We start from the raw sequence: 27,691 nt of genomic DNA on the forward strand, positions 1-27,691 counted from the left end.
TTTGTTTTAATAAAAGTTGCAAAAAATAAGTTTGAATTTCAGTCAAAACCCCTTACAGAAACTAAACGCCCACCGCTATATTATGGTTTGAAACTCAAATACTCAAAACCGAAAAAAAACGTTTAGCTAAGATTGTAAAACGTGCAATTAGCACCTTCAAGCCCTTGAGAATCTAGGTTTGTTCCAACAATCCTCGTCTATCCTTTATTGGGTAACTGTGTTGTTCAATTTGCTCCTGTCTAACATTCGTACAGAAAATGTAGACCAAAATTCCAAATTAAGCTTAAGTTCAAGGGCCAGACAGATCTTCCAACTCTAGTTCATTGGTGGACCAGATATTAGATTAACAGAAATATAAAAAATTATTGAAGATCCGCAATTCACATTACTTTGAATAACTTACTAGGGATAACATTCTCCCAGTATGGTAAATAATTGGTCCTCAAAGGAAAAAAGCACAAACGACAAATTTTGAATACATTTTGCTCAGCTAGAATTTATTGCAGAAAGGAAATAATTACCCGCAAGTTTGAAGTAGAAAATCCTATTTTCATACAATGTTTCAAACAAACGGATGAAAGCCCTTTAAAACTACGTTTCCTCAAAATTTGAGGAAATTTGTTCCTATTCACAGGACAAAGCTGTTAATGGATTACTAGCTACTGTCTAGATGGACAACTCTAAATCCCATTCCAACACCTCTCTGATTTATTCCAATCGAAATTGGAGGTCGCTTGACGCTTCTAAATTCAAGCCGGCGAGTATAAAAGGCCTTCAGTGGGTAGAGTTAGTGGCCATTTGTTGAAAAGATTCCAGAGAAAGACTACCTTCATCATGGCCACTCCGCAAATTTTTCTGGACGAGAATTACAATTTGCACTATCCACCAGGTAAGGTTGCTCAGGAAATTTAAGAGGACTCCCTGTACTGTATGCACCCAATATGATTTTCAAACATAGGTGCCAAACACACCGATGCCGCCTCAGATGATGTGTTGGCAGTGACCCATGAGCATTGGACTCAATTTCCCCCGGTCCATCCATTCATCCAGCACTTTTTTGGCATCCTGTTCTTTGTTCTCTGGGTCATCTCAGTTTCGGGCAACGGCTTAGTCATCTTTATCTTTCTCAAGTAAGACCGATTATTTGAGCAATTGGTTGAAGGACCATTGAGACCCAAGTTCAGCCTTTCAGGATAAAGACGCTACGAACCCCATCCAATATGTTGGTAGTGGCATTGGCATTCTCAGATTTTATTATGATCTGCTCACTGGCCCCGCCGCTATTCATCAATGTCTTCATTGGCAAATATTGGGCCTTTGGACCTTTGGGTTGCGAATTGTACGGATTCTTGGGTGGAGTTTTCGGTAGGTATCGTCTGCTTGTGGGAGTGTTTGAAATGAGGAGACAAGTAAAATGCTCTTTCATTTTTTTTTCAAGGCTGTGCTTCTCTGTGGATGATCATCATGATTGGCTATGATCGGTACAATGTTATTGTGAAAGGATTCAATGGTGTCAAAACTACTCCCTGTATTGCTTTCCTCATGATCATCTTCTCGTTTGCTTATTCTACAGCAGTCTGTCTTCCTCCTCTCTTGAAAGTATGGGGAAGTTATAAGTTGGGTATGAACTTTGACATTTTTGTCCCATTTGAAACTTAAGGTACAAGTCAGCATTCTTGTAAGTGGGGAATTTTTCAAAATAGAGGAAATCTAGATGAAACAAAAACAGGGGCCTGTTTTTTAAACGCTCTTACTTCTGAGTTAAGACTTGGACGTTACTCAGAATGAGCATCCACTCACTACTTCGGTCAGGGTATTTTAATAACAAATAACGTCGAAACATCAAACTCCGATGTTACGAAGCATAGTTGGCAAAAGCTTAAAGAAAATCAAAAAATTGACCACTTCAAATTGCATCTTTCTACAAATATGAAAAGGGTTCTTTTCGAACATTTTTTGAATAACTTGCTTTCTCACCTGCCTTTCCTAAAAGCATCTATTATTACAAAATTATGCAAGCTCATTCAGCAACAATCAATGTAGTATCAAGATAGTGCGATTTGAAATGCAATTTTTGCTGCAACTGAAGATGTTACCCCCAGCGATTCAAGATGGAAAATCTATGTTTAACTCTACATTCTTAAAGGATCTGATCGAAAAACAATATCAGCATCTATTTGATCTAAGACTCACTCCTTTGCTTTAAAACACTGGGCTTCGGTTCCTGCACCTCAGAATTGCTAAGGCAAACGTCAGCTTTATGTAAGATGAGCTAGGCAACGAAATTGGCCTCTGCAAATCTGCACGAGGTTCAATAAGACAAAGATTAACGTTCCAACCAAAATCCCCTTCAAACGGTTTATTGTCAATGGTGACTCGAATACAGCAGTATGGTAGTTTTTTAAGGTCTGCCATGAGTCCTGGCTGTATCCCATTGAAAATTTAGGACATCAATTGAAGGTGCACATCAGGAAGGAGAGACCAAAATTCTTAAAGACAAAGTTAAAAACAACATTTTTTGCATTCTGCTTTCTTAAGCAGCATTACCAATCTATCAAAAAATGTTCAATTTGATTTGTATTACATGCTAGTACATTTCAATACATTTTTGTAACCAAAAGTCATTGATTTCCAGAGGGGCTCCTTTTGACATGTTCCTTTGATTACATCACTGATGATTGGGTCAACAAGAGTTTCACACTATTCTTCTTTATTGGATGTTACGGTCTCCCCATGTGCTTCATCATCTATTTTTACTCGCAAATTGTCTATGCAGTGGTGGCTCATGAACGGGCTTTGAAGGCTCAAGCCAAAAAGATGAATGTGGAAAGTCTTCGATCAAACACAGTGAGGGTTCTTTAATGAGAAAAGGAGAGTATATCCCACTTAACATCATATGGAAAATTATTACAGGACGCCAATGCCGAGAGCGCAGAGGTGAGAATCGCCAAAGTGGCAATCACCAACATTTGCTTGTGGCTCCTGGCTTGGACTCCTTATGCCGCTATCGCCATGATTGGTCAGTTTGGGGGTGCTCACTTGTTGACCCCGGTGGTCACGCAACTCCCTTCGTTCTTGGCCAAGACTGCTTCATGTTTCAACCCCATTGTTTACGCCGTTAGCCATCCCAAGTGAGTGCATTACGATCAATCATCTCAATCTTTAGCTCATTAGTTTGGCTTGCTTTTATGAGCTGTTGTATTTATACTGATGCAAACGTTTTTGTTAGGTATCGAGAGGCACTGACCAAGGAGCTACCTTGCCTAGGAATCAAAGAACACTCGGAGACAGAGGATACCAAGACGACAGCAGTGTCAAGCGAATAATCTTGATGACATTTCTTTGGCTTTGAAACATTTGGTGTCTGATAAGTGATAAGTGTAACCCCCTGAATTATTGTTAAGGAATAAAAACAGCAGAAACGTCACGTAAGCAACAGATTGGTTGCAACTAATGGGAAGTCTAGATTAATTATTCAAAAAATGCACTAACTGCAATTTGCTCCAAAACCACCAATGCATTTTGACAAAACGTTATATACACATATATGTATTGGGAGGAACATAGTTTATGTTTATATTTTCTCAATTGGTGGGAACAGATTCATCTTGATTTACAAATATTTCAACTTGAAAAAAAGGATATTCGTTTTCAATAGAATTGCAACTGCTATTATGAATTGGTATATATTCTATTTCTCCTTTTCTGTTATTTTATACTCTTAAACTTCAAAAGTGGATTAGAGTTCCGAAAAAATTCCTCCACTTTTGAATTTCTCCACCCAAAGTCTAGGAAACCAAGAGATCTTGCTCGAAAAACTTTGTTGGCAATTTGATATTCAGAGCTTGTTATATAATTATGTGAGCTCATTAGATCACTTTCGGCCAGCCATTTTCTTTGCATCTTAAAAGTATGATCAGCAAATCAATATCAGATTTTAGTCTTATTGAAATGTTGTAACTTGAGAAAAACATTAAATTCAGCCATCTTTTGTGTACAATTTTTTCTTCGACACGCTAAAACGCCACGTCAAAAAAAAACCCTTTTGACTTTACTTTTACGTGTTGACCATCGGGCATGAACTTTGTGGTTTTTCCATTCAGAACATTTTCATTTGCGTATGCGGAGTTAATCAAATGAGAGACCTCACCATTCAAAAATATTGCACGAGGTTACTTCCAAGGTATTTTTTTCAAGTCACCACGTATTGCATTGATTTTCACTCTGAAACACACAAAACATCATGGTGATGCATCATATAAGGTCTCTTGATATATAGTCTTGTTTACGTAAGCAACCCATGAATTTCATTTTGCTTTGCTATCATAAATCATTCCCACTTTAGTCGGTTTCATAATGTTACTTTCTTTCGTAAGCATGGGACCATAGTATTTTATTACTCTTACTTAGCCATCGTTCAACACAATTTGACCCGAGAAACAGACTCTGTCATTTTTCAAAACTATTTTCGTTCGTGAACAACAAGTAGAACGTCCCTTGGCGGTCGATTTCTCGCGGGTGAAGGAAAAATCGCCAGCATGCACTCTTCCAACTTGTCCGAGAGCGTTCCCAGTTTTTCTAGTCGTGTTCGCACAACATCAATGAATTCCTTGATTTTCTAGTCTGCCCGACTGGACGCCTAGTCTCGCAACTCTCAACCCGAACAATGCTGGATGGGGCGGAGAGTTTCGAAGCTCTTTTGCCTCTGCCTCCACTCGACGAGCTCCTCAGTGTATTCAGTAGAATAGAAGGAAGGAAGCTGTGTTTTCGGCTTGTCCATCGTCCATGCATTGGGAAACTCAAGAGGCCTGGCAACAGTCCCATTACCAAGGCCAAGGCACTCCGAGACTCCATCCATCCATCCAGATCCAGCATGATGTGATGAAGTCGCCGGCCGCCAAAGCGATCACAGCTTCCCTCGGATCGACCGACTCTTTCGCTTTAACGTACTCTCTCCCGACCTCTGTCAAGGCAATAGAGTACCCGTTGGTGTGGGTAGGCTTCTCGTACGTAGGTACGTACGTAGGTACGTACGTAGGTACGTACGTAGGGAGCGTCGGGAGGGACGTCGTTTCGTGGTTGGAGTGTGTGCTCTGCATTTCTGCCGCCTGCCAAGCGATCCCCGAGCAACTCTCGCAGCCTCGCGGGCGGTCACGGCCAACTTTGCTTGGCTTGAACTCTCCAAAGCTTTTCTCCATAACTGTGATGGAATCGAACGAAATCTGGGGAAATGTCCAGGATTTCAGCAGTGACTCGGGCCCTTTAATATTAAAGTTAAGGTAAGATCTCATTTATCCTCTTTGATCTGAAGTGTGGTCGGTCGTCCAAGCGAGATCCCCTGGGCCTTGCCAACTTGAGTGTACCGGCTTTTCCACTCTGTTTGGTTGAATGACCTTGTCCTTGTCCTTGAGTCCCAGTCGCCTGAGAAAGCAGCCAATCTGAGCGAAGTTCAAGGATAAAACAGCCAATAGACAGACAGGCAGGCACACTCACTTACCCACCGTGTTTCATTGGGAAAGAAGGCCTTGACAATGAACGATGAACGGCGAGCAATCGGATCCGCCTCACAAACACTCGAAGGGCATGTACGACATAGTTACAAGAAGAGAAGGGGAGTCATATTCTCTGGATGCACTCAATCGTAACCGCAAGGATTCCTATCAGTTCTCGAGTACTCTGTCCAAGAAGCCACGGCGATTTTATTGAGGGTGAAGGTCCTCGTAAATCTTGGAGAAAGGCTACCACTTCCAATTCGATTCGGTCGAAAGTGGCGGAATTTCTCCTCGCTTTCTTCCTCTTTCTTTCTCCCTCTCCCTCTCTCTCTCTTGCGTTCTTTGGATATCTTGGCGGGAAAATCTTCCAAGTCATCGGATCTCCGCCACATCCCTCAAGTTGACCTGTCTCACCCCCCTCGGTCTCCTCCTGACTCTCCAGGCACTCCATCCAGTGGGCGACCGTTAGAGAAAACCGAATTCTTCCAAGACCAAGAAGCCTGACCAGGATCTAGTAAAATTAGATCCTTCCATTCCAGCCGTCTGATTGCGTTCAAAGTCAAGATCTCAGGCACAAAAATACAGCCCTCCCCCCCTCCTTCATTGCTTGCTTGTTCTCGTTGCCTGCCACGCACACTCGTACACTCGTACACGCCTACTCACAACGAAACGCACACAGAGAAAGAAGATAGATGACCATCCACGAGTACGGGTCGTTGTGTTTTCAAGTTCCTCATGCGAGAGCTCCAAGTTCGAGATGTCGTCGTTCTAGGCAGCAATGATGCCCTCATCGGAGTTCGCCAGACACTATGTCTCAGATTATCGAAGAACTTGTCGGATTGGAACAAGTCAAATTGTATAAGCTTGGCAGTTGTTGTTGGCGGCGCCCACACTACTGTACGAATGGATGTACGTAGTAATTCGGGACTTGAATGGAGGTGAACGTGTCTCTCGGTGTGGACTCGTTGGATGAATCGGTTTGTGCTGAGTGAGAGCATTGCTCGATTTCAGCTTGTCCTTGGCCATGACTTTGAAAGACATTGTTCAAGTGGCAACATGGAAGGAAGATCATCAAATATCAATGACCTTTAGGCGCCAAGCAAACAGCAAACCTGTGTGACTTGAACAAGTGTTTTGCTCCACTTGAAATTAATGAAGACTTTTCTCGAGTTGTGTCGTATTCATTTAATTGCTTTGGTTCACAATGTAGAAGTGAAAATGAAGGATTGTATTGAGGCATTTGGCGTAAGAAGAACATGTTGCAAATGTAAGCGTCAATACTTGGAATGGCGGTGAACAGCATTTTGGGGGGAGATGCATTCGAATGTTTGAAGGGACTAAATGTTGCATCGAAAAAAGATTGTCTGGGATCGGATATAAATGCCACCATTGCAGACAAAACGAGAGCGACTGAGTTCAATCCAAAGCAAGGATCAATTGACAACTAAACCTGGCTCTGGGTTGATTATCGACAAGGTCAAAAACTACATCGATCCAAAATCAACCTTGGGTTGAAAGCTTTTACTTTCCGATAACTCTCTTGTTTTGGCCAAATCAAAATCAGATTCAAGACCGTCTCAAAAACTCATCAAAACATGAACAGTTCCACCATAAACTTCACTTATTTTGGGTGTTTTTTTTTTTTGAGTTCGATCTTGATGAGCGCGTGATCAAATCAAGAATAAGATTATTATTTAAATCGTCGAATATCGTTATATATACGTAGAGCATTTAATGCGTTCGAACGATTAAAAATTGAGTGCGATGAGTTGGAATATCTGCAAAAAAAGGAGTAAAACATTATGTTTTGACACATGTCATTTGGTTTGGTAGCGAGATCCATGCTTTTCGAATGTATTGCTGCAAGTGTAATGATTACATATGTCAATACACAAAGCTAGATTAACATAGAAGTACACACATGTGTTTCCATTGTGGTTGTTCAAAGGCAATTTGTCAGTAAAGATTGAAATTGTGAGTGTATACTCTACTCCACCTAAAATTGATTTGAATCCTAGCACCACAAGAAAGGAGCCTAATGAGTTGAATTTGATCGACCTACTCAGACTCTTTGAGAGAGGTTAGTACGTAGATACACAATTGGGAAGACGTAGGGATCTCGCCTTCAATTTTGCCGTTCTATGATTATCGATATTCTTTTACCCGTCCCTATTAAAGCGAGTCCGAGAATAAACAACAATATCAGCATATACAATACTGCACTAAAAACCTGCCCATACATAGAGGTACATAGTTAACTTATACATAGAACTAGAGCACAGGGAAAAGCTATTCCCGTCTAAAGTGTTCTCGAATTGATTTGGCCTGATTTGAGTACAGAACATTACACTTGACCTTGTTTTAATGGTTCCTTAGTCATTTTGTTCCCAATACCCTGCATATATCCAAATCGCCCAAAATAAAGCTTGATTGTAGAGTGATGGCTTTTCCATCTGACCTTTCTCAACCTAAAATCTGTTTTCGAGTCTCTCGCCAACGAAGACATTGACGAGCTTATGGAGTCTTGTTGGTCAAGAATGACCAGGGCCATCCATGAAGTCAATATCGTTTAATCGTTCAATTTCCTTAGAATTCGGCTTTTACATTTTGAGTACATTTCACACCTAATATTGTTTTTGACTCCGAAATTTCTTGAAAAACAATTGATGGCCATGGCTATTCCAAGGCAGCTCCGATAAAAAAAACCTAGTGTTTTAGGAGATCAGAGAGGTGTTATGCGTCTGATTTTGAAAAAAAAAAACAACGTTTCCCATCGTTATTATTTCCTCAACCCCACCATTTCCTTTTCATCATGATATTCATGAAATTCAATCCTCGGATGGAGAGGTCTGTAAGAGTGAGGTTAGACGTGTTGGCTGCTAACCAAGAGAATAGCCCTCGGCCAACTCAAAAGTCTTGAAATATGACTTCATGTGCCTGGAAGGCCTAAAACAATGCCCATGAATGCATGCAGGTAGCTTTGGGCTCGACGACTGGCCAACTCATCGGCTTCATGGCTCATCCACGTTGTGCTCCACGCTCATTTGTTGAGAAGCCAATCTTTTTCGACTTGGTAGACAGCGTGGCTCCTCAACTTCTCGACTTGGGATATCTCGTCCCTCCTTGTTGCACTGTCGAGCGAATGGAGCTGAAGAGCGTCGTGGGCCATCTTTTTGCCTTTCAGCCCGACAACTCTCTTTTTGCAAAATCTTCAGATAACTAGGAATCCGTCCAGAGGACGACTCTTGCGATCGATAACCTGCTGCTGCGGATCTGGCAGAACATGTGTGAGCAATTTGGCCAATTGATGGAGTTAAGAATCCGCATCCTTGGTGTGAGTAGGCCGCCATTCGGCATCTTTGAGCACGCACCATTGCCGCAACTTCTCGGGCAGTCGTTCAAATCAGGCTTGAAATGAAACTCGAGAGCTCCTTGCAGCTAACTAGGCCAACCCAAGACGTTTAAACTAAATTTTCCATGTGAAATTACAGAATTGTTCGTTCTGGTTTCAATGCTCGTCTCTCGACTCATATCTCCCGAAAGACAAATTTGCAAATGGAAAGCAAACCCCAGTAGGGGGTTCCCGTGGGTTTTGAAACGTTGTGCGGCTGACTGGCATTTTTAATCGGCCATGGATGGTCCAAGTACTCTGACTCTCTTCCTTGCACCTGTTCTTGAAAGGTCCCCACAAATGGCAAGTCATCTCTCAATCACTTATCCCGTCATTAAAGAGCAATACAACAATCGGGAACAGAACGTTTTCTCCCTTCCAGATACGATTATGGCTTGTTGTGTGTCCTTTCATCCAAGGCTTTCTCGTTTCATCCCCCTTGTGTCGATCGATATAAACCCTGAAGGCAAACTTGCCGTGGATCCCCTCTCCCCTTCCAACAACAACTCCCAAGCTTCGGCCAGGGTTGGTTGTACTTGTATTCTCGGCGAAGCAGCTCCCTCCACCACACCACCTCTTGCTCCCCTCTCTCGATGAACGTTTCCAAAGTTCCTTGACAGCCTCGTCTTTGAGGGTCCACTCGCAAGTTCAGTACATTTTGGTGCTGCGTAGTTTTCCCTCACCCTCCTATGATCACATGTACTATTTGGCCCGTTTGCCAAAGGGAAAGACAGACTTGCAGGGTGCACCGTGCACATAACACACAATGCTAGCACCCCCCCTGTATGTAGTATCTATCCACTTCCACATCCACCCTCGTCACTCGTTCGCTCACGCTCCCAACTTCCAATGAGGGCATAACGAAAGGACTTTAAGAAGCGTCCCTGGGGAAACATGAGTTCAAAGCAAGGGCGTTCAGCCAGCCAAGAGAGGTGAATAAACCTTGTCGGCTCTCCAACAAATGTTTAAAAAGATAAAACAGGTCGATACAGAGAGCAGATATGTATATTACATAGCCGATTTATGGGCTTGAACAAGCCATACCTGCACCTGCACGATGTTGTTATGGCTTGGTGTCAATTGATCTGATACATTTGTGGGCATGTTCGACCAAACAACTTGTCCTTTTTCTCGCAAATGCTAGGGAACATTTAGCCCCTGATCCCTTTCCAGAAGATCAGTATTCCTTCAACCGAGGATTGGCGAGAGAGGGGCAAAAACTACCCTGAGCATTAGCTAGCTCCCTCTCTCCCGGGTGAGAGGGATCGGATACTTGGCATTGGAGAAAGCCGTAACTTCAAGATCAATACTTCCCCAAGTGCGTTTTTACCCCCGTTCCTCGATCCACCCTGCACTTGTGTCGGCTGGGCTATGGCTCTTTACACAGAGGGAAATGACCTCGCCTTGCTGTTGGCGAGGGTTCTTTTGAAGGTAACAACTTCTTGCCTCATTGCGTTCCCCCCTTTCCTCCTCCTCCTCCTTTGTGTACTCCAGTATGTACCAAGGGGGAGGAAAAAAGAGCTTTCTTTCGTTCTCTCCCTATTCGCCACGTTGAGCAAAGCATAGGCTTCGGCCGCTTCGCCATATTTAGCCTTGAATGTCATTATTACTTCCCTGGAAAGAGTTGGATTCATTAGTATTGTGAACGAATTACTGATTGGCCCCTATGGGTAATGGATGAAAAGCTGCATTTGTCTGTCCAAGAGACAAAGAGCCTCGGCATCCACTTATTAGCTCGGGATTATCGGAACAACAACTGTTTAATGGGAATGGAGAGGGTGAATATTGATCTGTTCCCCCTTTTTTTGCCTGATTTAATTAAGAGCTAATGGTATTTGGTTGTAATGAAACAGGAGAGCAAGAGAAAACCAAGATTGCTCTCTTGGCCGTGCTAAATAATCCGGAAGGTTGTCTGAAAGTCAGGCCAATGAAACTCGTTCTCTCTTTCCTTTTACGAATTAATACGAGCAAGTTGGCGTGGCATGATTTTTCTCTCTTTTTGACAGAGGTCTTTGCACTCATTTTCTTGAGCTTTTGCAGTTCATCTTACTCCTAAAGGTCTGACAGGAGAATGACGTTGGCGATGATTCTCATCCCAGGCGTTTGCCAAGTTTCATTTGCAGATCTTTCCAGCTTCTACAAAGGTGTCGTCCGTGGACGGCAAATCTTTCATCCTCCCGTTTCTCCTCCTTCTCCTTCGTCTCTTCGCTTCGTCTTGTTCCTATGATCGACAACAGGGTGCAAGGAACTTTGGTCCTCAAGACAATGACCTCTAGGCAAGCCAAGCCAAGCTCGGCTGGACGAGGCTACTCGAGGCTGTTTTGAGGCCATCCCCCCCTCACAGGAACAGGAAGAGACAAGGAGGAACCGTCGCCATGAAAAGAGAGGAAAAAGGAAGAGGGAATGGCAAATATTCTCCCCCTTCCTCTTCAGCCTTCTTCTCCGCCTTTAAACACACACACGCACACACCATCACTGATATACTTAAGAGTGGAGCCACAAAGGCTGGGACTTGAGAGAGAGAGAGAGAAAGAGAGAAAGCCGGGTACAATGACTCCTCTGTGCCTCGTTGTGAGCTGGCTCCACATCAGAGGTGAATGGCGTCGTTTTTGGCGTGAGTTACAAGTCCAGACTACATCGACGTCCTCCATTACGGAGAGGGTGTCGTGTTGCCTTCACTGAAGGACAGGATTGGGAAAGGCCAGTTTTTGGGGAACAGGAATCGCACGCGTGAAGTGAAATGTGTTCCACGTAAACGATTGCAGTTTTGTTATTTGACAAATTGAATTAAGACACCGATTCCAGCGAAACTGGTCGGTTTTCCTCATGGTATTTGCGGTATTTGGATAGAACGCAAACATGGTGGTTCGGTTCATTGTGATAAACAAGTTCCTAGTTGCGTTAATTATGATCCTGGCAACGTGGTGTCCTCTCACTCTCTCTGGGGAAGCAATGGGTCCGCAGGGGTTGCTTTCTTGGGCATGAAAAGGGTGGGAAATAAGCAGAGCACAAATGGGGCGAGGGTTGAAAGGATGGCCGGAGACTTGGAGATAAGGAATGCAATCTAAGGGGAGAGAAAGTGGCTTTCAGGCCATATCTTAATGGAACTATCCAGCATATCGAGATCAGCATGGCATTAACGAGGGAAGCACATTCTCGGTCGTGTTTGTTCAATCACAAGAACTACGTTCTTATATAGGTAGCAGATTCTTATGTTGTTATGAACAGCTGTCGTTTTATGAAGGAAAAAAACAAACATATTTTGCCTACACTTTTCACTTTGAGCGTTTTAGCATTATTATTATTTGAACAGATTGCTCCTCCTTAGGATTTCTAAAATTATTATCGTTTATACAAGTGTGACCTTTTTCTGTTCCTCCTGTCGATGAACCCATGTGAGGGGATGAGTCAGTCAACGAATGTCAAAGTATAGTTAGTCATCGTGGAACAAAGGTTGTTTTAGAGCTCTCGGGTATTGCCGGCAAGTTATGTTTCGGAATATCCCCCTCGTGTCCAAAAGTGGTCTTCGGAATGACTCAGGTATCTCGGATTATTAGTCACGATCCTCGAGCGAAAGAAATCTCCGAAAAGGCCAAATCGAGGCCATGTGCAAGATCATGCTCCCCTTTCTAGCAAGGACCTCTTCGAATAGGTCAGCCTCTTCTTAACCAAGGGCGTTGACCCAAGGGAGAGATCCTCTACCCCTGATTGAGTTATAGTGTGTATGTATGTGTGCCGGGCGAATAGCATTTTAATGTGTGATGATAACGGAAAAGGCTGCTGTGGGAGCAACGACCTTCGTGGTATGAACATTTGCCGGAAGTAGGCACCTCGTGGCCTACTTGACACTAAACACATTGCAACTCTTGCACGACCTTTGCACAATCGAAAACGTGTTCAGAAGTACGCTAAGCTTGGCCTTAGAGAGTTAAAAAAAACATTTTCAGGCGGCCGAAAAAATTGATATAATTTTAATGGTAGAACGTTAAGGTGGTGCTCAGCGTCTTCTTTGAGGTGGTCCGCGGTTGCGAAAACTAGGTCAATTTTGGCACTGTATCGCGAACCAGGAAATGCCATGCGCATAAGTCATTTCTGATACAAATTCATATTGAGGATTTATGACCAATGATAACGCTCGTCAAGGGTACTTGTGATTATTTATGTCTCTTTTTTTTTCATCCATGTGTTCTGAATGTATTACATAGACGAGAAGCTAACTTTGAGATTACTGTCCAGACTTTGTTTGCATGGCCTAGTTAAAGGCTTGATGAATTTCCGACCCCCAAAAAACGTGTCTGACACCTCCTCACCCGATCTGGCTAAAGACTTCCCAATTGAATGTGTCGTCCTTATCGATTGAGAACACACTTGGGGTAAACAATCTGGATTATGTTTGGTCGAGCTCAAACTCAAACTGGAGATCGTCATCCATCTTCTAGTATTTAGTGAAAGACGTCGCCAAACCGGCCTTTGAGACAATATTGGACTTCAACGCCAATTATTGCCCTCGAAACTGTAAAAATCTGGTTTCTCCAGAGTAGCAACGACGCATGGCTTCGTTGTTGGGCATTCAATAAAGGACCTGTGAGCGTCCTACGACCAACCAACCAACCAACCAATCAACCATCAACCACCTCTACACCACCACCTTGGGTTGGACTGTATCTCGTTGGTCCTCTCTCCTATTCACAAAGGAATATAGGCATGCATATATGAAGGTCATCGCCCTCTCCTCACGTTCTCCTCGCGTTCTCCTAATCTCCAAAACCATTGGACGACCAAAGGAGAAAGGAAGATTCAACGCTAACAGCAGCAACAACAACAACAACAACAACAGCAACCGAAAACCAGAAAAAAAGAGAGGGGGGCTTCTCTCTCTTTTTGAAACTGTTTCTAACGGATGACTCAAATGAACTACTGCTACTTCTTCTACTACTACAACTATTACGGACAGACTACCTACTCTTAGTACAGAAGATGGCCCGTCGAATGCACCTCACGCATTCAGAAGAGACCTCATCCCATTATGCCAGTGATATGCGTCTTGACAAGACCTGGACCACTCCACTTGAATGGATCGCATTCGAAGTGGTTTCGATAATAAAACAGTGGAAAAGGAACCTCTCCATCGAATCAGGCGTCTGGAGACCCGGCGTTTGAGCTATTTTGCACGAACGTGAGGAAAACGAAGAAATTGAAATGGCCCACCACCGATCGACGCTCCATCCTCACTTTCCTCCATTGGTAACAGTCGCATGGCAGACTAACTCAGAGACCGGGTTGGCTGAATGCTCTCCTATCCCAGCACTGCACTGCCCCCACGGTCTTAAAGATGATGTTGATTGTGAACGAGCTCTTAGAGAAGCGTAGATAGTTCGCCGCATAGGCCCAAGTAGACCCAGGGCCTGAAATGTTCATTCATGCTCGCGAGTCGTTGTCGTACAAGAACGTAACCAAAACAATCAACCACATGGGGGCCCCTATGGCTTTTCTCTTGATGAGTTCAAGAAGAGTGCTTTCAAGATTGAGATTCTTGATAGGCCTAACGCAGGCCTGATCGAACGAGCCTTGAGGTGATTGCCGGATTGAAGCACCTGAGGCATTCACCTTGAAAAAATATGCGGCGAACCCAATGAACTCCATGGAGAACTGACATACAAAAACATGGCTGCTGCTTAGTGGAAAATGGGAAACTGACAATTGAACTGACAGGTTGGACGAGAATAATGGACTCGGATCCTTTGGGTGACATTCCACAGGCAACCAGGCATCGACCTAAAGCAACTTTTGCTCCTCGGACCTTCGTCACAACCACAAGTTAGAGGTCATTGGACTCTTTGTTCTCGTTAAAGTCGTCACATGTGAAAAAATAGATTATGTTTGATGAACCTAATTGAACACTCTCTAATCCACATCCATTTGAGAGGTCGTTCACTTCTTCTCCTTAGGAGCCTTTCCGAACACAAGGTGTGTGTTGGCCCCTGGATCTCGAAAATTACCTCCTGTCTCTCAGGATGTCATGTTGTTCTTGACGATTCTGGTCGCGTTCGTCTCTACCATCAAGGAAATGGGGAATGGAGAAAATATCAGGGAACCAAAATGGTGGCTGGAGCTGTTTCTCCCCGAGCACCTTGAACTTGTTTCCGAGACAGCTCGTGCAACATGGCGATCTCCAACATTCACAACTAACGGGACCTCAGTCAATGCAGTTTGAAGGGATGTCTTCCCTCAGTAGCCAAGTACGTATTGTAGGTACATAGGATCGGACCAGTGAGAACCACACTAGTACATTTGCATGTGCCCGGAGAAAACGGCGCTCGGAAGGGTAATAATCATCATGAGATTCGAACCGCCATAGACCAAGACGACGACGCGTTCATGGTCATTGCCATGTGAGAGTAGTTGTTCCAGTCTGCTCATGCAGTGTGAGCCACAACAACCCTGGCCAGGGAAAATGGTGTTGCCTGACGCCCTTGGCCCTCTCTGGGTCTGTCTGTCTGTCTCTATGTACCTATATGTGTGTGTGGGTGAGTGTGTGCCAACTACCTTCATGCTTCAAGTTAAAAGTTGCTGATAGTTTTCGCCTCTCGTTTCCAATCAGAGAGTTCGGTAGAGTGCTTGGTGTTCACGGTAACAACGGTCAGGACATGTTGTGAAAGAGGAAAGAGGGATTGTTTAGCAAATTGGAATATGTTATGAAGTTGGCATTTCCATGATGCACATGGTGGTCAGTATATACGTATGTATTTTGAAATCACCACGTTCCAAAATTGATGATAAACCGAGTCTTGTGGTTTGATAAAAAATCACTTAGTTGCCGAATGATTTGTCCGGTTTCTAGACATCTCTATGCTGTTGGCGTACTTGTTGCCAGTTTGAAAAACTCTCTTTGTATATTTCATGCAAGTCAACCTGAAAAAGCTCCAGGAATCTTTTTTTTGAGGGAGGAGGGAGGGCATTCGGCCTGAGCGATTGTCGAGTTACCTTGGCAGTGACTCTCTCGCTTACAGTATTTCGTCTTCTTTGCCCCCATCACTACCATAGGGCTTCATGCGTTTATTTTTTCATACACTGTCAAGAACATGGCTTCTGGAAAATGATATTAAAAACGATCTTTAAGGGACACTGCTAGCGAAAATTTGAGTTAACTGAAAGTGTAAAGGCCGGTCTTTGTTGGTTTAGAACCGAAATAAAAGAAACACAATGTCAAGGTTGAACCAAAGGGCCCAGCTCTTTTCCCCCAGTGCAAAGTTGGCCTCCGTAACCGTCGATGATCTTTGTTGCCTCTCCATGGATCGAGCAGAGAGCTCTGCCACACATGTAAGTGCTTGAGTCCATGCAGGCTTGCCTTGGGGTTCCTCAAGGAGATCATAGTCGCTCCTCTAAGCTCTCATCTACGACAATAGTGCTCGCCCGCACAAACTTTTCTCACTCTCTTGAACCAAACGAGAGAGAGTGCGAGAGACCATGATGGACTTCAAGAAACCTAGGCTTGATCACCAACATCTCAGGGCAACAGCTCTGCTCTGCCAACCAGCGCACAACAGTCAGTTAGGCATTGGCGGTCTGAGTGTTCACAGTTCCGAGCGGTGCTCTCTAGCTCTCTCTCCCTCCCTCTTTTACCATTTAAGTGTGTCTCCCTGTTCAGTGCATATGCCTTGAAAATGAACGAATTCAACCTAGAGAGAGTGTTGTTGTTGTGGTGGTGGTTGTGGTGCCTATAGGTTGCTGGGCCCCTTTTTTAAACCAACTGAAGTGTTTTTTAAGTAAGAAGTCTAAGCACATCAGCCGAGAGTCCCTTGATTTTTTGCGCTGATCAAGAACCTTTAGTGACGAACGCTTGTCAAGGCTTGGTGAGTTTCATACCTTCAAAGGTTATCCTTGTTATCCACATTTTCGATAATAATTCTGTATAGTTTGAATTTAATTATCATAAATTTGAAAGCCTGAACCAACATCGCCAATCCATCTATGATTTTTCACTCATCGCTTACGACTGTCCAAATTACGCTCAATTGAGTGGCAAAGTTTTTGGGCGCGTGCTCCTAATTTCTTTGTTTTTTGAGGACGCTGGTTTCTCGAGCAAAGTAAAAGAAATTGAGGTCAGGCTTTCTGCCCGTTGCTATTTTGGCCTCAATACTCGCTGTCCTTTTTCCTCGTCCTTGGCGTACGTATCTCAATCTTTCTTTCTTCTCAATGTCTTATGAACTTGGAAGAACCAGGAAAGAAAGAAAGGCCGTTGGTGAGTTCTGTTGAGAGTGGTTTTTTTCCTTGGTCGCACACCATGGCTGGCTTATGTATTGGTTCAAATGACAAAGGTCCCTATAGAAAATATGTTCCATCGAAGCCCCCTGAAATAGTCTTAGATTAAAGCAAAAACGTCAACAGGAAAGGTTTTGCTATTCCTTATCACCAGGGAGGCCTTGATCGATTAGTGGCACGCAGGACGCCCTAAATTGGTATTGGAGTATCTTTGTCCTCATTTCCCCTTGCAACTAAACTTGGCCTTTGGAGAATGAAGTACTCACACGCGCGTGCACAACAAAGGCCGCCATTACGTCACGTCAAATGTTCCCTCACCGAGTGTGACCATTCAACAGCCTTCGCCCTTGTCCTTTGTGGCCTTCCGTGCCGACAACAGATACCGTGAACAGAGTGCCTCCCTTTTGTGGAGGCAAAGCAAGGAAGGTGCCACACTCAACTGTACGACTACTGCAGTGTACGTACATACATACTGACGCCTAAATCGGTCAGTCTCTCTCAAGAGTCTTCATTGCTCCTAGATATAGGGAACGAAATAAGGTCACTCCAACTTTGCGTGCCAGTTTCCCTTTATCCTGTCTGGCTTTCCTGCTTATCAAACATGATAATCAAAAGGCGTTCAAAACTACCTTGGCAATGGAATTTCCACTCCACTTACTTTGGGAAATGTATGTCACCCATCGGATTCGTGCCCGTTGATCAATTCCTAGATGTGAAAATGAACCGAGGGAAGGATGGTGATCCACTTTCACTGACAAGTCAATTGAGTCTAGACTTTCTTCTGTTCTGTAATGCCAAGGCCGTGCGTGGTCTTCATCGTTGCATGGCTTCCCACGTTAATGTTTTACTGACCTCAATAGACCACATTATGAGGCTCTGGTGCTTCAAATTGGTGCCACGCACCTTATGGGAAAGGTTCCAAATTGGGTCCATTCGTTTATTTAGGCAGAGCTTGATTGAAACTGAGGAGAGAGACCCTCGTTCCATTTCTTGATAGAGAGAGATGATGATCGGGATCTCTGGCCACCACGGAAATGCCTCTCCCTTCTCTCTTGAAGAAGGCCTTTGTTCTTGGTAATTCAGACAACAAAGTGTATTTCGGCTTTTTGTAGGTCATCACGCCATGCAACATTAATGCCGGGTCTCTTTATTGTCGAATAACTTTCGATTGGAGCTCCCTTTAGCAAGCATGTGACTTGATCGAGTGGTAGGATCGTTTTGAGGTCGTCGTTAGAAAGTTGAATGCAAACAAAGACAATAGAGTGAATCTGCTTGCCTTGACCTTCAGTATGTTTGAGTCGATTTGGCTTCTTTGTTGCCTGGAAATGAAGAAATACGAAGACACCAGAAACTTGTCGAACCAACACGCCACGAGCTTTGGCTCAGATGGGCATACTTTTTTTATTAGCTGAAGGACATAGCCTCATTTTCAAGAGTGTTTTTTTTCCTCTGGGGAGCGTCAGATCGTTTTTTATTGGCGCTCCTTAGTCTGGAGCACGCAGTACGTGGAATGAAAGGGAACAAAGAAATTCCCGAAGTTATGCCAGGCCATTTTTTGTGGCCCCTTAGTGAACAAAGTACCTACAGCCTTGTGTGTTCTGAATCCTCTCGAGAAAAAAGGCTACGCTTGCTACCACAGTACAAGCTTTTGATTTGAAAATATGCCGATATCGAACTCGTTTCGCGGCAATAGTAAATCATTACTTGGATTACCGCCTTTAGGTCACATTAGACAACATTTGCTCAAAGTTCAAAGGATTTCCGCCGCACTTTTAGCTCTTTGAATGGATAAATCCGTGATATTAAAGTATGAAAAGGCCTGGCAGCACATGCCAAATTGGTTTGTGCCAATCGGGCCAAAGGTTTGTTTGTTTCTGAAAATGAAGGTGTTTTTTTTATTGGAGTTGTGGAACCATTTTCATTCCATTGGTTGGATGCTCTTGGCATCAAAAGACACATTTGTTTCCATATGTTCAGTTTTCTTTGTGTTGGAAGAGCAGTCTTTCATCATCCGACCCAAAGAAAAAGCACTTCCCAAGTCTTGTTTTCTCCTTCTAACTTCAATAGCGAGTACAACATTTTTGCAATCAATCCACAAAAACTGACAGAAAAAGAGCATGGCTCAAATCATAGTCACAAAAAGGTCGGATCGTCAAGCTCGACTTGGGTGGAAAATGAGGTTAATCTGTCCCTAAAGCTCGAGCCATTTCAACCATTTTAACCTTGTTCTCTCGTGTCTTGTTTCAGCAGGCAAACTCATCCATGTATTTTGAACCTCGCCGTCTTTCATCCTAGATTGAATTCTCCCAAAACCTCAATGATGAGTCTTCTTTGTTAAACTGACCTTCCTGGTTTCCGGAACTAGTACAAAAACCCCATTTTTTCGCCCAAGACATGGCCAAAAGGTGCTGCCCACGCCCATTGTTGTTGACTCAGTACAAAGTGTTCCTTCAATTCAAGACTGAGGATTGCCACGGAACTCAGAAGAAACAGTTGTATTACCAAGACGTTCATTGGCGAGATCCTTGAAGCCAGGGGGAAATAATCCGCACGTTTCACACGTCACTCATCAGACTTCAAACCACCAATAATATCCTCAAACCAGTGCCAAAAAGATCCTCTTTCGTTCGTCTGAAAACAGAAATCCAGCCGTCTGAAGATCCAAGCTCCCAAGCAAAATTTTGAAGGCTGTGATAGAGAAGGTCTTGTGGAGCACCATCAAACCCCGACGTCTGAAAGGTACGTGCGTATTAAGTCGGAGGCAAGATCCTAGTCTGGAAACGTTGCCCCTCACCCCCTTGTTTGAGAGTCCCCTTTTCCGTCTTTGTGAACCACCTTGCACATTTCGCATTTCCCAAGCCACCAACCAACCAACCAACCACCCAACCAACCGATCCACCCTCCACCAGCAATTCCCCCTTTCCTCTTTTGGTCCGTATTACCCTCTGCCGAATCTGAAGGGGGTTTGAGAGTGTCATTCGAACTGGTATGTATCTCTCTTTCTCCTTATTCAGACCGCGATGAAAGAGATCGAGAATTCCCTGGTGGAGTCATCGTCCCAAGTGGAACAGCCTTCGTCCTCCTCTACATTTGTTCGTTCTCAAACAACCCTGGAACAAGCCGAACTCCAAGAACATCTAAGGGGTGAACCCAGGAGGGCCACCCCAGTTCCAGTCGCATTGTCTGGCGAGAAAGCACCCTTGTCGCATTTGTGGCGACGAGGCGGCAATGCCAGGACAAGTGCAACTTCAACACAACGTACTACGTCCGCAATGGCCGTGGCGAGCGTGGGTCCAGCTCGAAAAGACGGAGAAGCAGGAGGAGGAGGAGGAGGAAGAAGGATCCCTGAGCAGGAGGACGCTATGCTTTTCCAGACAAAGGGCAGATTGGGAGAGCTGCTACGTGGAGAAGCGGAGGACGAACAGGAGGAGGACGAGGCGGAGGGGGACGACGACGACGACGACGAGGAGGAGGAAGAGGACGAGGAAACCGGCGAGGATGAAGAGGACGGGAGGACGAGAAGGCGAAGGGAACAACAACTTTTGAAGAAGCCGGTTGAATGTAGCTTCGCGAGCTCGTCCTTCAACAACAGTTCAGGGGCGACTCCCCACGTGAAAACAAGTGCTGCGGAACCGACAAGTAGTAGTTATAGCGTTCACTCCAGCGTTCTGAGACAAAGTGCCGATTCCAATAGCAACATGACCATCTCCAGTGAGTGTGATGATGACCGAGGGGTGGGATCCGGCGGTGATATGGCCATGGAGGAGGACTCCCCCACCCCCATGAACCTCTCTCCCGCCCACCGGAATGAGGCCTTTTGTAAGGGCGTCTCCACTATTGTTCACAACAGTCCACAACCCAATTTGTGTGCCAAAATGCGGCTAAAGAAACAAAGACTCGAGGCGGCTGCGGCGGCTCTTCTAGCGGCCAATACTAATAACGCCGTCAACTTGGTCAAGGCTGACTCGAATGATAATCAAATGCAGACCGACAGCTCCCAATCCAATGGGGTCACAGCCCTCCTAAATGGGAACAACAATTCGGCATGGATTGATCAAAACTCGGCCCTTCACAAATTGGCTGAAGCTGCAGAGCGAAAACAGGTAAGCCAATTCTTAAGGTCAATCAAGGATTACAGTTTTGGCATCTTCTTCTTCTTCTTCTTCTTTGTGATTCTCTCCCAAATCTTAAGACCACCCAAGTGGGATTCCAAGCCCTTTGCGGAAGAAACCCCGATGAGATGAACTTAAGAAGATGCCTTAACGTTTCAATTTAGAGAGACTCTTGAATTGGAAACATGCATTTTAAAGTGCTTGACCTTGCTTGGCAACATTGAAAGATGACCTCGAAATAGTACATTTTCTAGACATTTCGATTACATAATCTCTTGCTTGAAGCCAACCTGTGAACGACCTTTATCTCGTTATTCCCGGTCCATAAATAATCGCATGTGTGTTTCTCATTGCACTCGACGACATTTTTTTGGAATCCCATTTACGAGATATCGACATTCAAACCAAATTGAAGCCTATTACGTACGTGTAGAAGAAAAAGACTCTAAAATTTGGACGGAAGTGAACGAGCGGACTCAAAATGCCAAAATGGAAAGGCCCGAAAGGAATTACAAACTTCGATAAGAGCCGTTCAACTATTTACTTTGCGTTCAAGATAACGCTATTATTATGATTAGTCAGCCCAGCAACAAAAAGGTTTGTCACGAAAAGTTATTCCCTGCAGAGCATTTCATTCAACTGTAAAGGTCGCACTTACTCCTGTTTACTTGTGGCCATTATTGAGCTCAGCGGCCTTTTTTATTGTCTATATTATGATTGCCAAATGCTGCCCGAGACAAAAGGAAGGACCGGAAAAGGCAACAGCTTTCTAATAAAGGTGTATTTTGAACGGACATGAGCGACAAATTCTTTTCAATGTCCCAGTGTTTTTAGGTAAATACATGCGGTTGTCCTAGTGTAATTCAATTAGAGATAAAAGGCGTTAGTTCTAACATACTCTTTACTATTGATAACGCATAGAAACAAAATGACTTGGCAACGATTTCCAGACAAAAGTCAGCTTCGTCCTCATACCTTTCCAAATTTTTCTTGTTCAGTTGTCTCGTTTCTTGTTTAAATAGATAGCCATTTGTATATTTTTGCAACTCCAGAGACCATTTAAGGCTCTACAGATCATTTTTGCAATTTCGGAATATACTTCATATGCATGTCAAAATGTGTAGGATAAACGGCATACATGACAAATGAATCATCATCCACTTGTTCTATGAAAAAATCCGTTTGACTCATACAGAAGAGTTTTCTCTCCCGTGTTTCAAATCGAGATGAGTTGGATGTTTTCCCCTAATGATTGCGTGCCATTTTTATTTTAATGGCTCTTGTCAGCTTGCTTCGACAAAGGTCGGGACTTTTTGCCTTCGTCTCCTGTTCTCTTGTCAAAGGTCGTCGCTCCGTGAGAAGTGAGAATGAACTCTGAATGCATTTACCTCCTAAGGTCTGTGAACCGTAGGAAAAATTGGCCAAAGGCTCCAGTACTCAGAGTTCAATCATGGGCTCATAAAATGGAATCATAAAATGTTAATTATGGTTCTAATGTGCCAGCATTATTTTTGCAAAAATGCTCACGCATATGTAGAAGGCATGCCTAACTATGCAAGTGTTCGCATGTCTATCCCTGGCAGAAGATCTTTTCGGTAGCAATTGACGCGATTATCACCACGTTGTGAAACAAACGGCCGAGATGTCTCGGAAGTACGGAAGTGGACCTTTGCTCAAGAATTTGAACAAGGTCGACCTTCAGCTCACCTCGCACATTAGGAGAGAGGTGGCCATACTGTGTTCGATCCCCATTTCAGACAGAAATATTTTATTGTTGTGTCCCAGAGCCTGGATTCAATTCCGACGTGGTCACTTTTCCAGACATTATAACTGCATAGTGGAGGTCGACTTAGAATGTAAATGGCCTCTTGGCCTTTAAGACCAGTCGGTCTAGCAAGCAAGGCTGAGCAATGATGAGAAGTTTTGCACCTCCGTTTTTCTTATCCAAGTTTTGCAGCGCTGACCTTGAGCAACTGTTTTTCTGACCTTGTCCAAAAATGACATCATACCAGGAAAAAGCATCTGGCTTCCTTCGACACAAGTCAGACCTTCAGAAGTAAGAAAGACCGTTGTATTTCTTTCGGAGAAATTACATTAATCCATTTCAATGAAAATACAACATGCACACAGACTGGAGGTTGTTAAATGGAGCTTCTGGCAGGATATTTGTTTGAAAGAATTAGGATGCCCTTTTTTCAAAGAATTGCAGAAAGTCCAAGGACAAGCAAGTGGAAAGTTCCGCTCTGTTGCTACAGCGACTTCCCTACGTACGGCGACTGCACGGTTGACTGTGTAGAGAGTCACACATACACGCACACACACACGTCGGTCTATGTCGGTGTGTGTGTGTGTATGTATATATATACATGTATATGTGTGTGCAATGTGTATGGCTTCCGCTTGCCGTTTTGCACTCGTGTTAATGACCGCTAAAACTTTTCTTCCTCATCCGAGAAAGTGATCGCTTCTCAGAAGTCTCCCTCTCCGTACGTAGAATGACGTCGATGATAGAAATCTGTCTTTCCCTTTCAGGAAGAGGAGATGATGGAAATTGAGGCCGCCTCGGCGGGTTCGAGCACTCCTCGGGGAGCTGACTCGGATACACCCACATCGGGATCGCCACGTCCTCAACTCAACGTCATTCCCCACCGTTTTCATCACAAGCTCAATGCTCACATGGAATTCGAGGTGTCCTCCACCGGAGCCACGCCCACCGCCAGCCCCTTGACCGCGCGACATTTGGTCAAGGGTGGGACGACGCCTTCGCCGGACTCTGCCATACATTCTGCCTACTACTCTCCCACCCAATCGCCTGTGCAATCTCGACACCTGTCGGGTTTCTCGTCGCCATTTTCCTTGAGGACCACGCCTTCGTTGAGCCGTAATAACAGCGATGCCAGCCAATACGGCGGCTCTCACTCATCGGCGGCCACGTCGCCTCTCTCCCCGACCCATCAGTCTCCCACCCATTCCCCGGTTCAGAGCCGACATCTTCACCTCCCGGCCTTGCCCTCGTCACCTCTGCCAGTGTCCAGGCACTTATCCTTGCCACCCACTTACCATCAAACCATGCTGGACATTCGCCGCTCCTCGCCCACAATTTCCGAGAACAACGAAAATGAAGAGAAGCCTTTGGGCTTGAACGCCTCTGCTCAAGCCTCTGGCATCTCCCGCCAACAGCTCATCAACAGTCCTTGTCCGGTCTGTGGGGATAAGATCTCAGGATTTCACTACGGAATCTTCTCGTGTGAAAGCTGCAAAGGCTTCTTCAAGCGAACGGTTCAAAACAAAAAGAACTACGTGTGTCTGAGGGGTGCCCAATGCCCGATCAGCATTGCCACTCGGAAGAAATGCCCGGCCTGTCGATTTGACAAATGCCTCAAAACCGGCATGAAACTGGAAGGTAAGTCCTGATGGAAAGTTGTACCTATCAAGTCTCCTTGACAGCCAAGTATGAGGGTCACTAACTCTTCTTGATCTGTTTCCTCCCACAGCAATAAGAGAGGATCGAACCAGGGGTGGACGGTCAACGTATCAGTGCTCTTACACCTTACCCGCAGGGATCAATGGCAAACCCAACCAAGCGCCCTCAGGACCCGCCGAGCAGTCTCCCCTCCCTCCTGGCCTCCCCTCTGTGCCACTTCCACTGAAGAGGGAGATGTTGGAGGATCAGGCCCATTTCAATGAGGTCACCTCCTCGACCATGACCAACGCCTATGTCAGTAATAATGCTTCAAGCCGCAAGGTTCCTGATCGCGCTCGTACCCTCAATCTTGAGTGCGCCCCTCCCACACTCCATGCCCCGATGGAGAACCCTCACCAGACCATTCCAGAAGAGACAGACTTGAGCCTGGGCGACACGGCGCCGAAGATGGGTGTCCCGCCTTTGCTTCAGAAAATCATGGATGTGGAACACCTTTGGTTCTCAAGTCGACCCCTCGAAAGTCGTCTCAACTCAAGCGGCATGGGAGAAGTTGACATGGTTCAAAATCTGACCGTCATGGCTGACAAACGATTGTACAAATTGGTCAAGTGGTGTAAGAGTCTGCCGCTCTTCAAGAACATCTTGGTAAGAAATCACTCTCAAGGGTTGGGAAGATGCTTGATTCCTAACACTCCCATGTGTTGTCTGTTTCAGATCGACGACCAAATCGCACTTTTGATTAATGCGTGGTGCGAGCTTTTGGTCTTCTCATGTTGCTATAGATCTATCGGATCACCTGGACTAATTCGCGTATCCAACGAAAAATCTCTGTCTTTGGAAATGGCGCGGGAATACGGGATTGAAAATTGTGTGGAAAAAATGCTCAACTTCACGGAGCAATTGAGGAGGCTCAAAGTGGATTACTATGAATATGTCAGCATGAAAGTTATTGTTCTCTTGACTTCGGGTGAGTCTCATAGCACAATATCTATCGCAATTCGTTAGTCGCGCTACAACTTGATTTCGATCCTCTCCTTCAGATGCGTCGGGTTTGAAGGAACCAGAACACGTGAGAGATTCTCAAGAGAAAGTGGTCCAATCGCTTCAAAAGTACACCACCCTCAATTACTCGTCACTTCCAGCGAAATTTGGAGAACTTCTCTTGCGTATCCCAGAGCTACAAAGAGTTTGCCAGGTAAGAGGAAGAAATGACTCATCCGAGCTCTTCAAGTAGGAAACGCACTCAAGACGGAAGGAGAAGGACCTTTTAATGTGGACAGCTTTTGTCCAAAATTGGCTGTTGAAGGCCGCACATGTTCACGTGTGGCCTTAAGTAATGAGTCCTGCTGAGTTCGCTCAGCCCTTAGTGACAGGATTCAAACATACACAAGTACAAAGAGAAGAGACCTATGTTTACTTTGGATGGAGCCAAACAAAGCGTCTAAAGGAAGTTCTGCTTTCGTTTTTAGGTCGGAAAAGAGATGCTCTGCCCCAGACAGCAAGCCCAAGGTGAGACCGCTGGGTTCAATCTACTGATGGAATTACTCAGAGGAGATCATTAGGCTATAAAAGGATTCTCGTTGAGTTGTCAAAGAAGGAGTTGTATGGGTAAGAGTAAAAGATCCAAGACAACAAAAGAACAGAAAAGATACAAATTTTCGTGCTTTCTTTCAGTTCTGACGGTCTTATTCCGTGGCCTGGATCAACTTCGACCTCACAAAACCATAATTACTTCTTCAACCACTTGTGAAATCCTCGTGGAATCTAAGCTCTGGAATGATTGCAACGGTTGAATTTGGCGCCAAATCTTCCTTATGCATTCTCTCCGAAAGACCAGCGCCATCTTGTTTTGGCAGCTGCATTCTGAAACGTTTTCTCTAAATCTAACAAAATGAAGAAGCGCAACTCTTGTCAAAACAAATCAAAGAGCTACCTGAACATGAACCAATTTGTAATCGTATTTTTTAACTGAGTCACGAATAAGTGTGCTTCATTGGTTGTGCCAAGTCCAGCTTGTGAAGAGTTAAACAACTTCATTTGTAGCAATTGAAACATTTTGGTTGAAACTGAAGGGCAGACAGGAACATGAGTCCTTCGAACTAATGCTTTGTAATGATATTAATGACTATTATTATTATTATTATGATTATGGCTTTTGTTATGACTATTATTATAATTGCAACAACAACAACAACAACAACGACGGCGACGATTTGTTTTCTGGTGATACTTTTTAGTTACGACGTGAAATTCTCCCAGATTTCTCAAACTCTTTTTCCCTTCGCTTCCGTATCTTATTACAAACTGACCTTCCCAAGCTGTCTCCATGGTTCTTTAACTTCATCCAAGACTCGTCTCGATCACAGTATTTTCGTTTGAAAAAAACCTTTCTAATCGACCCGTTACGAATTTGAAATGACAACAGGTTCCATTATTTTTCTACCCAACAAGCCGATTTGTGCACGTTCCAAGTGAACAAAAATGTGAATAGTAACAGCGCCCGAGCCCCTTTTCTAGCTTTCCAGCCTGCAAATGGATTGATTGCCATTGATTTCTACCACAGATAAGCTTACCAACACACTTTGGATGCTACTGACCTTTGCCCCCAGAGACTGAAGACTAATAGATTGCAAAAACACGAAACAAATACTATCCTTCCCAGAAGAAATAAGAGATCATTAATGAAAGTACCTGGATCTTTGGAACGCCTCCGCAATTTTTGGTACTCGAAATTTGAATTTTACAATTGCAACAACTTGATACTAATCTCCTGAATATCCTTTGTAAAAAAAAGGTTTTGCGGCCACCTACTTCTCTTATGATCCCCATCTGATCTATTTTCTTATCCTCCTTTTTCAAAGATCACATGTTTTGTCAAGTTGCTGTCCAAGTAATATAATAATTACCTTTTTATAACTGAAGCTGATGCTTGTGTTTGGTTGACTCTGTTATTTTTCAGTATTGTATATGCATAATAAAAATTGTTTCGAAAATGACCAAACCATCTACT

At 44.2% G+C, this 27,691-nt stretch overlaps 2 protein-coding genes across 6 annotated transcripts; both read left to right on the forward strand.

The window, feature by feature from the left end:
* Positions 1–773: 773 nt before the first annotated feature.
* On the forward strand, positions 774–3,427 carry LOC131889141 (compound eye opsin BCRH2-like). The gene is made up of 7 exons (XM_059238161.1): positions 774–889; positions 959–1,130; positions 1,193–1,365; positions 1,439–1,621; positions 2,636–2,847; positions 2,914–3,131; positions 3,230–3,427. Exons 1-7 carry the CDS (start codon positions 835–837, stop codon positions 3,324–3,326), a joined length of 1,110 nt encoding a protein of 369 aa, XP_059094144.1. The 5' UTR covers positions 774–834; the 3' UTR covers positions 3,327–3,427.
* A 1,065-nt stretch (positions 3,428–4,492) lies between these two features.
* Positions 4,493–27,682, forward strand: LOC131889135 (nuclear hormone receptor FTZ-F1 beta-like). 5 transcript variants are annotated; one of them, XM_059238148.1, is made up of 9 exons: positions 4,493–5,279; positions 19,393–19,884; positions 20,160–21,248; positions 23,790–24,660; positions 24,752–25,326; positions 25,396–25,648; positions 25,722–25,876; positions 26,151–26,289; positions 26,356–27,682. In XM_059238148.1, the coding sequence occupies exons 3-8, from the start codon at positions 20,166–20,168 to the stop codon at positions 26,241–26,243; spliced, it is 3,030 nt and encodes a 1,009-aa protein (XP_059094131.1). In that variant the 5' UTR covers positions 4,493–5,279; positions 19,393–19,884; positions 20,160–20,165; the 3' UTR covers positions 26,244–26,289; positions 26,356–27,682. The 5 variants fall into 5 exon arrangements, with proteins under 5 accessions (XP_059094131.1, XP_059094130.1, XP_059094132.1 ...); XM_059238147.1 differs by having other exon boundaries at positions 19,393–21,248; XM_059238149.1 differs by having other exon boundaries at positions 19,396–21,248.
* The last annotated feature ends 9 nt before the right edge of the window (positions 27,683–27,691 follow it).

This window comes from Tigriopus californicus, chromosome 10 (assembly GCF_007210705.1).
Source record: "Tigriopus californicus strain San Diego chromosome 10, Tcal_SD_v2.1, whole genome shotgun sequence".
Taxonomy (NCBI): Eukaryota; Metazoa; Arthropoda; class Copepoda; order Harpacticoida; family Harpacticidae; genus Tigriopus; species Tigriopus californicus.

Bases quoted from the DNA above. Each gene is read 5' to 3' on its own strand.
- LOC131889141 (XM_059238161.1), top strand. From the start codon at position 835: ATGGCCACTCCGCAAATTTTTCTGGACGAGAATTACAATTTGCACTAT. The intron at 890-958 runs GTAAGGTTGCTC...TTTCAAACATAG, and splicing joins CAATTTGCACTATCCACCAG to GTGCCAAACACACCGATGCC. The intron at 1,622-2,635 runs GTATGAACTTTG...ATTGATTTCCAG, and splicing joins ATGGGGAAGTTATAAGTTGG to AGGGGCTCCTTTTGACATGT.
- LOC131889135 (XM_059238147.1), top strand. From the start codon at position 20,166: ATGAAAGAGATCGAGAATTCCCTGGTGGAGTCATCGTCCCAAGTGGAA. The intron at 21,249-23,789 runs GTAAGCCAATTC...TTTCCCTTTCAG, and splicing joins AAGCTGCAGAGCGAAAACAG to GAAGAGGAGATGATGGAAAT. The intron at 25,327-25,395 runs GTAAGAAATCAC...TGTCTGTTTCAG, and splicing joins CGCTCTTCAAGAACATCTTG to ATCGACGACCAAATCGCACT.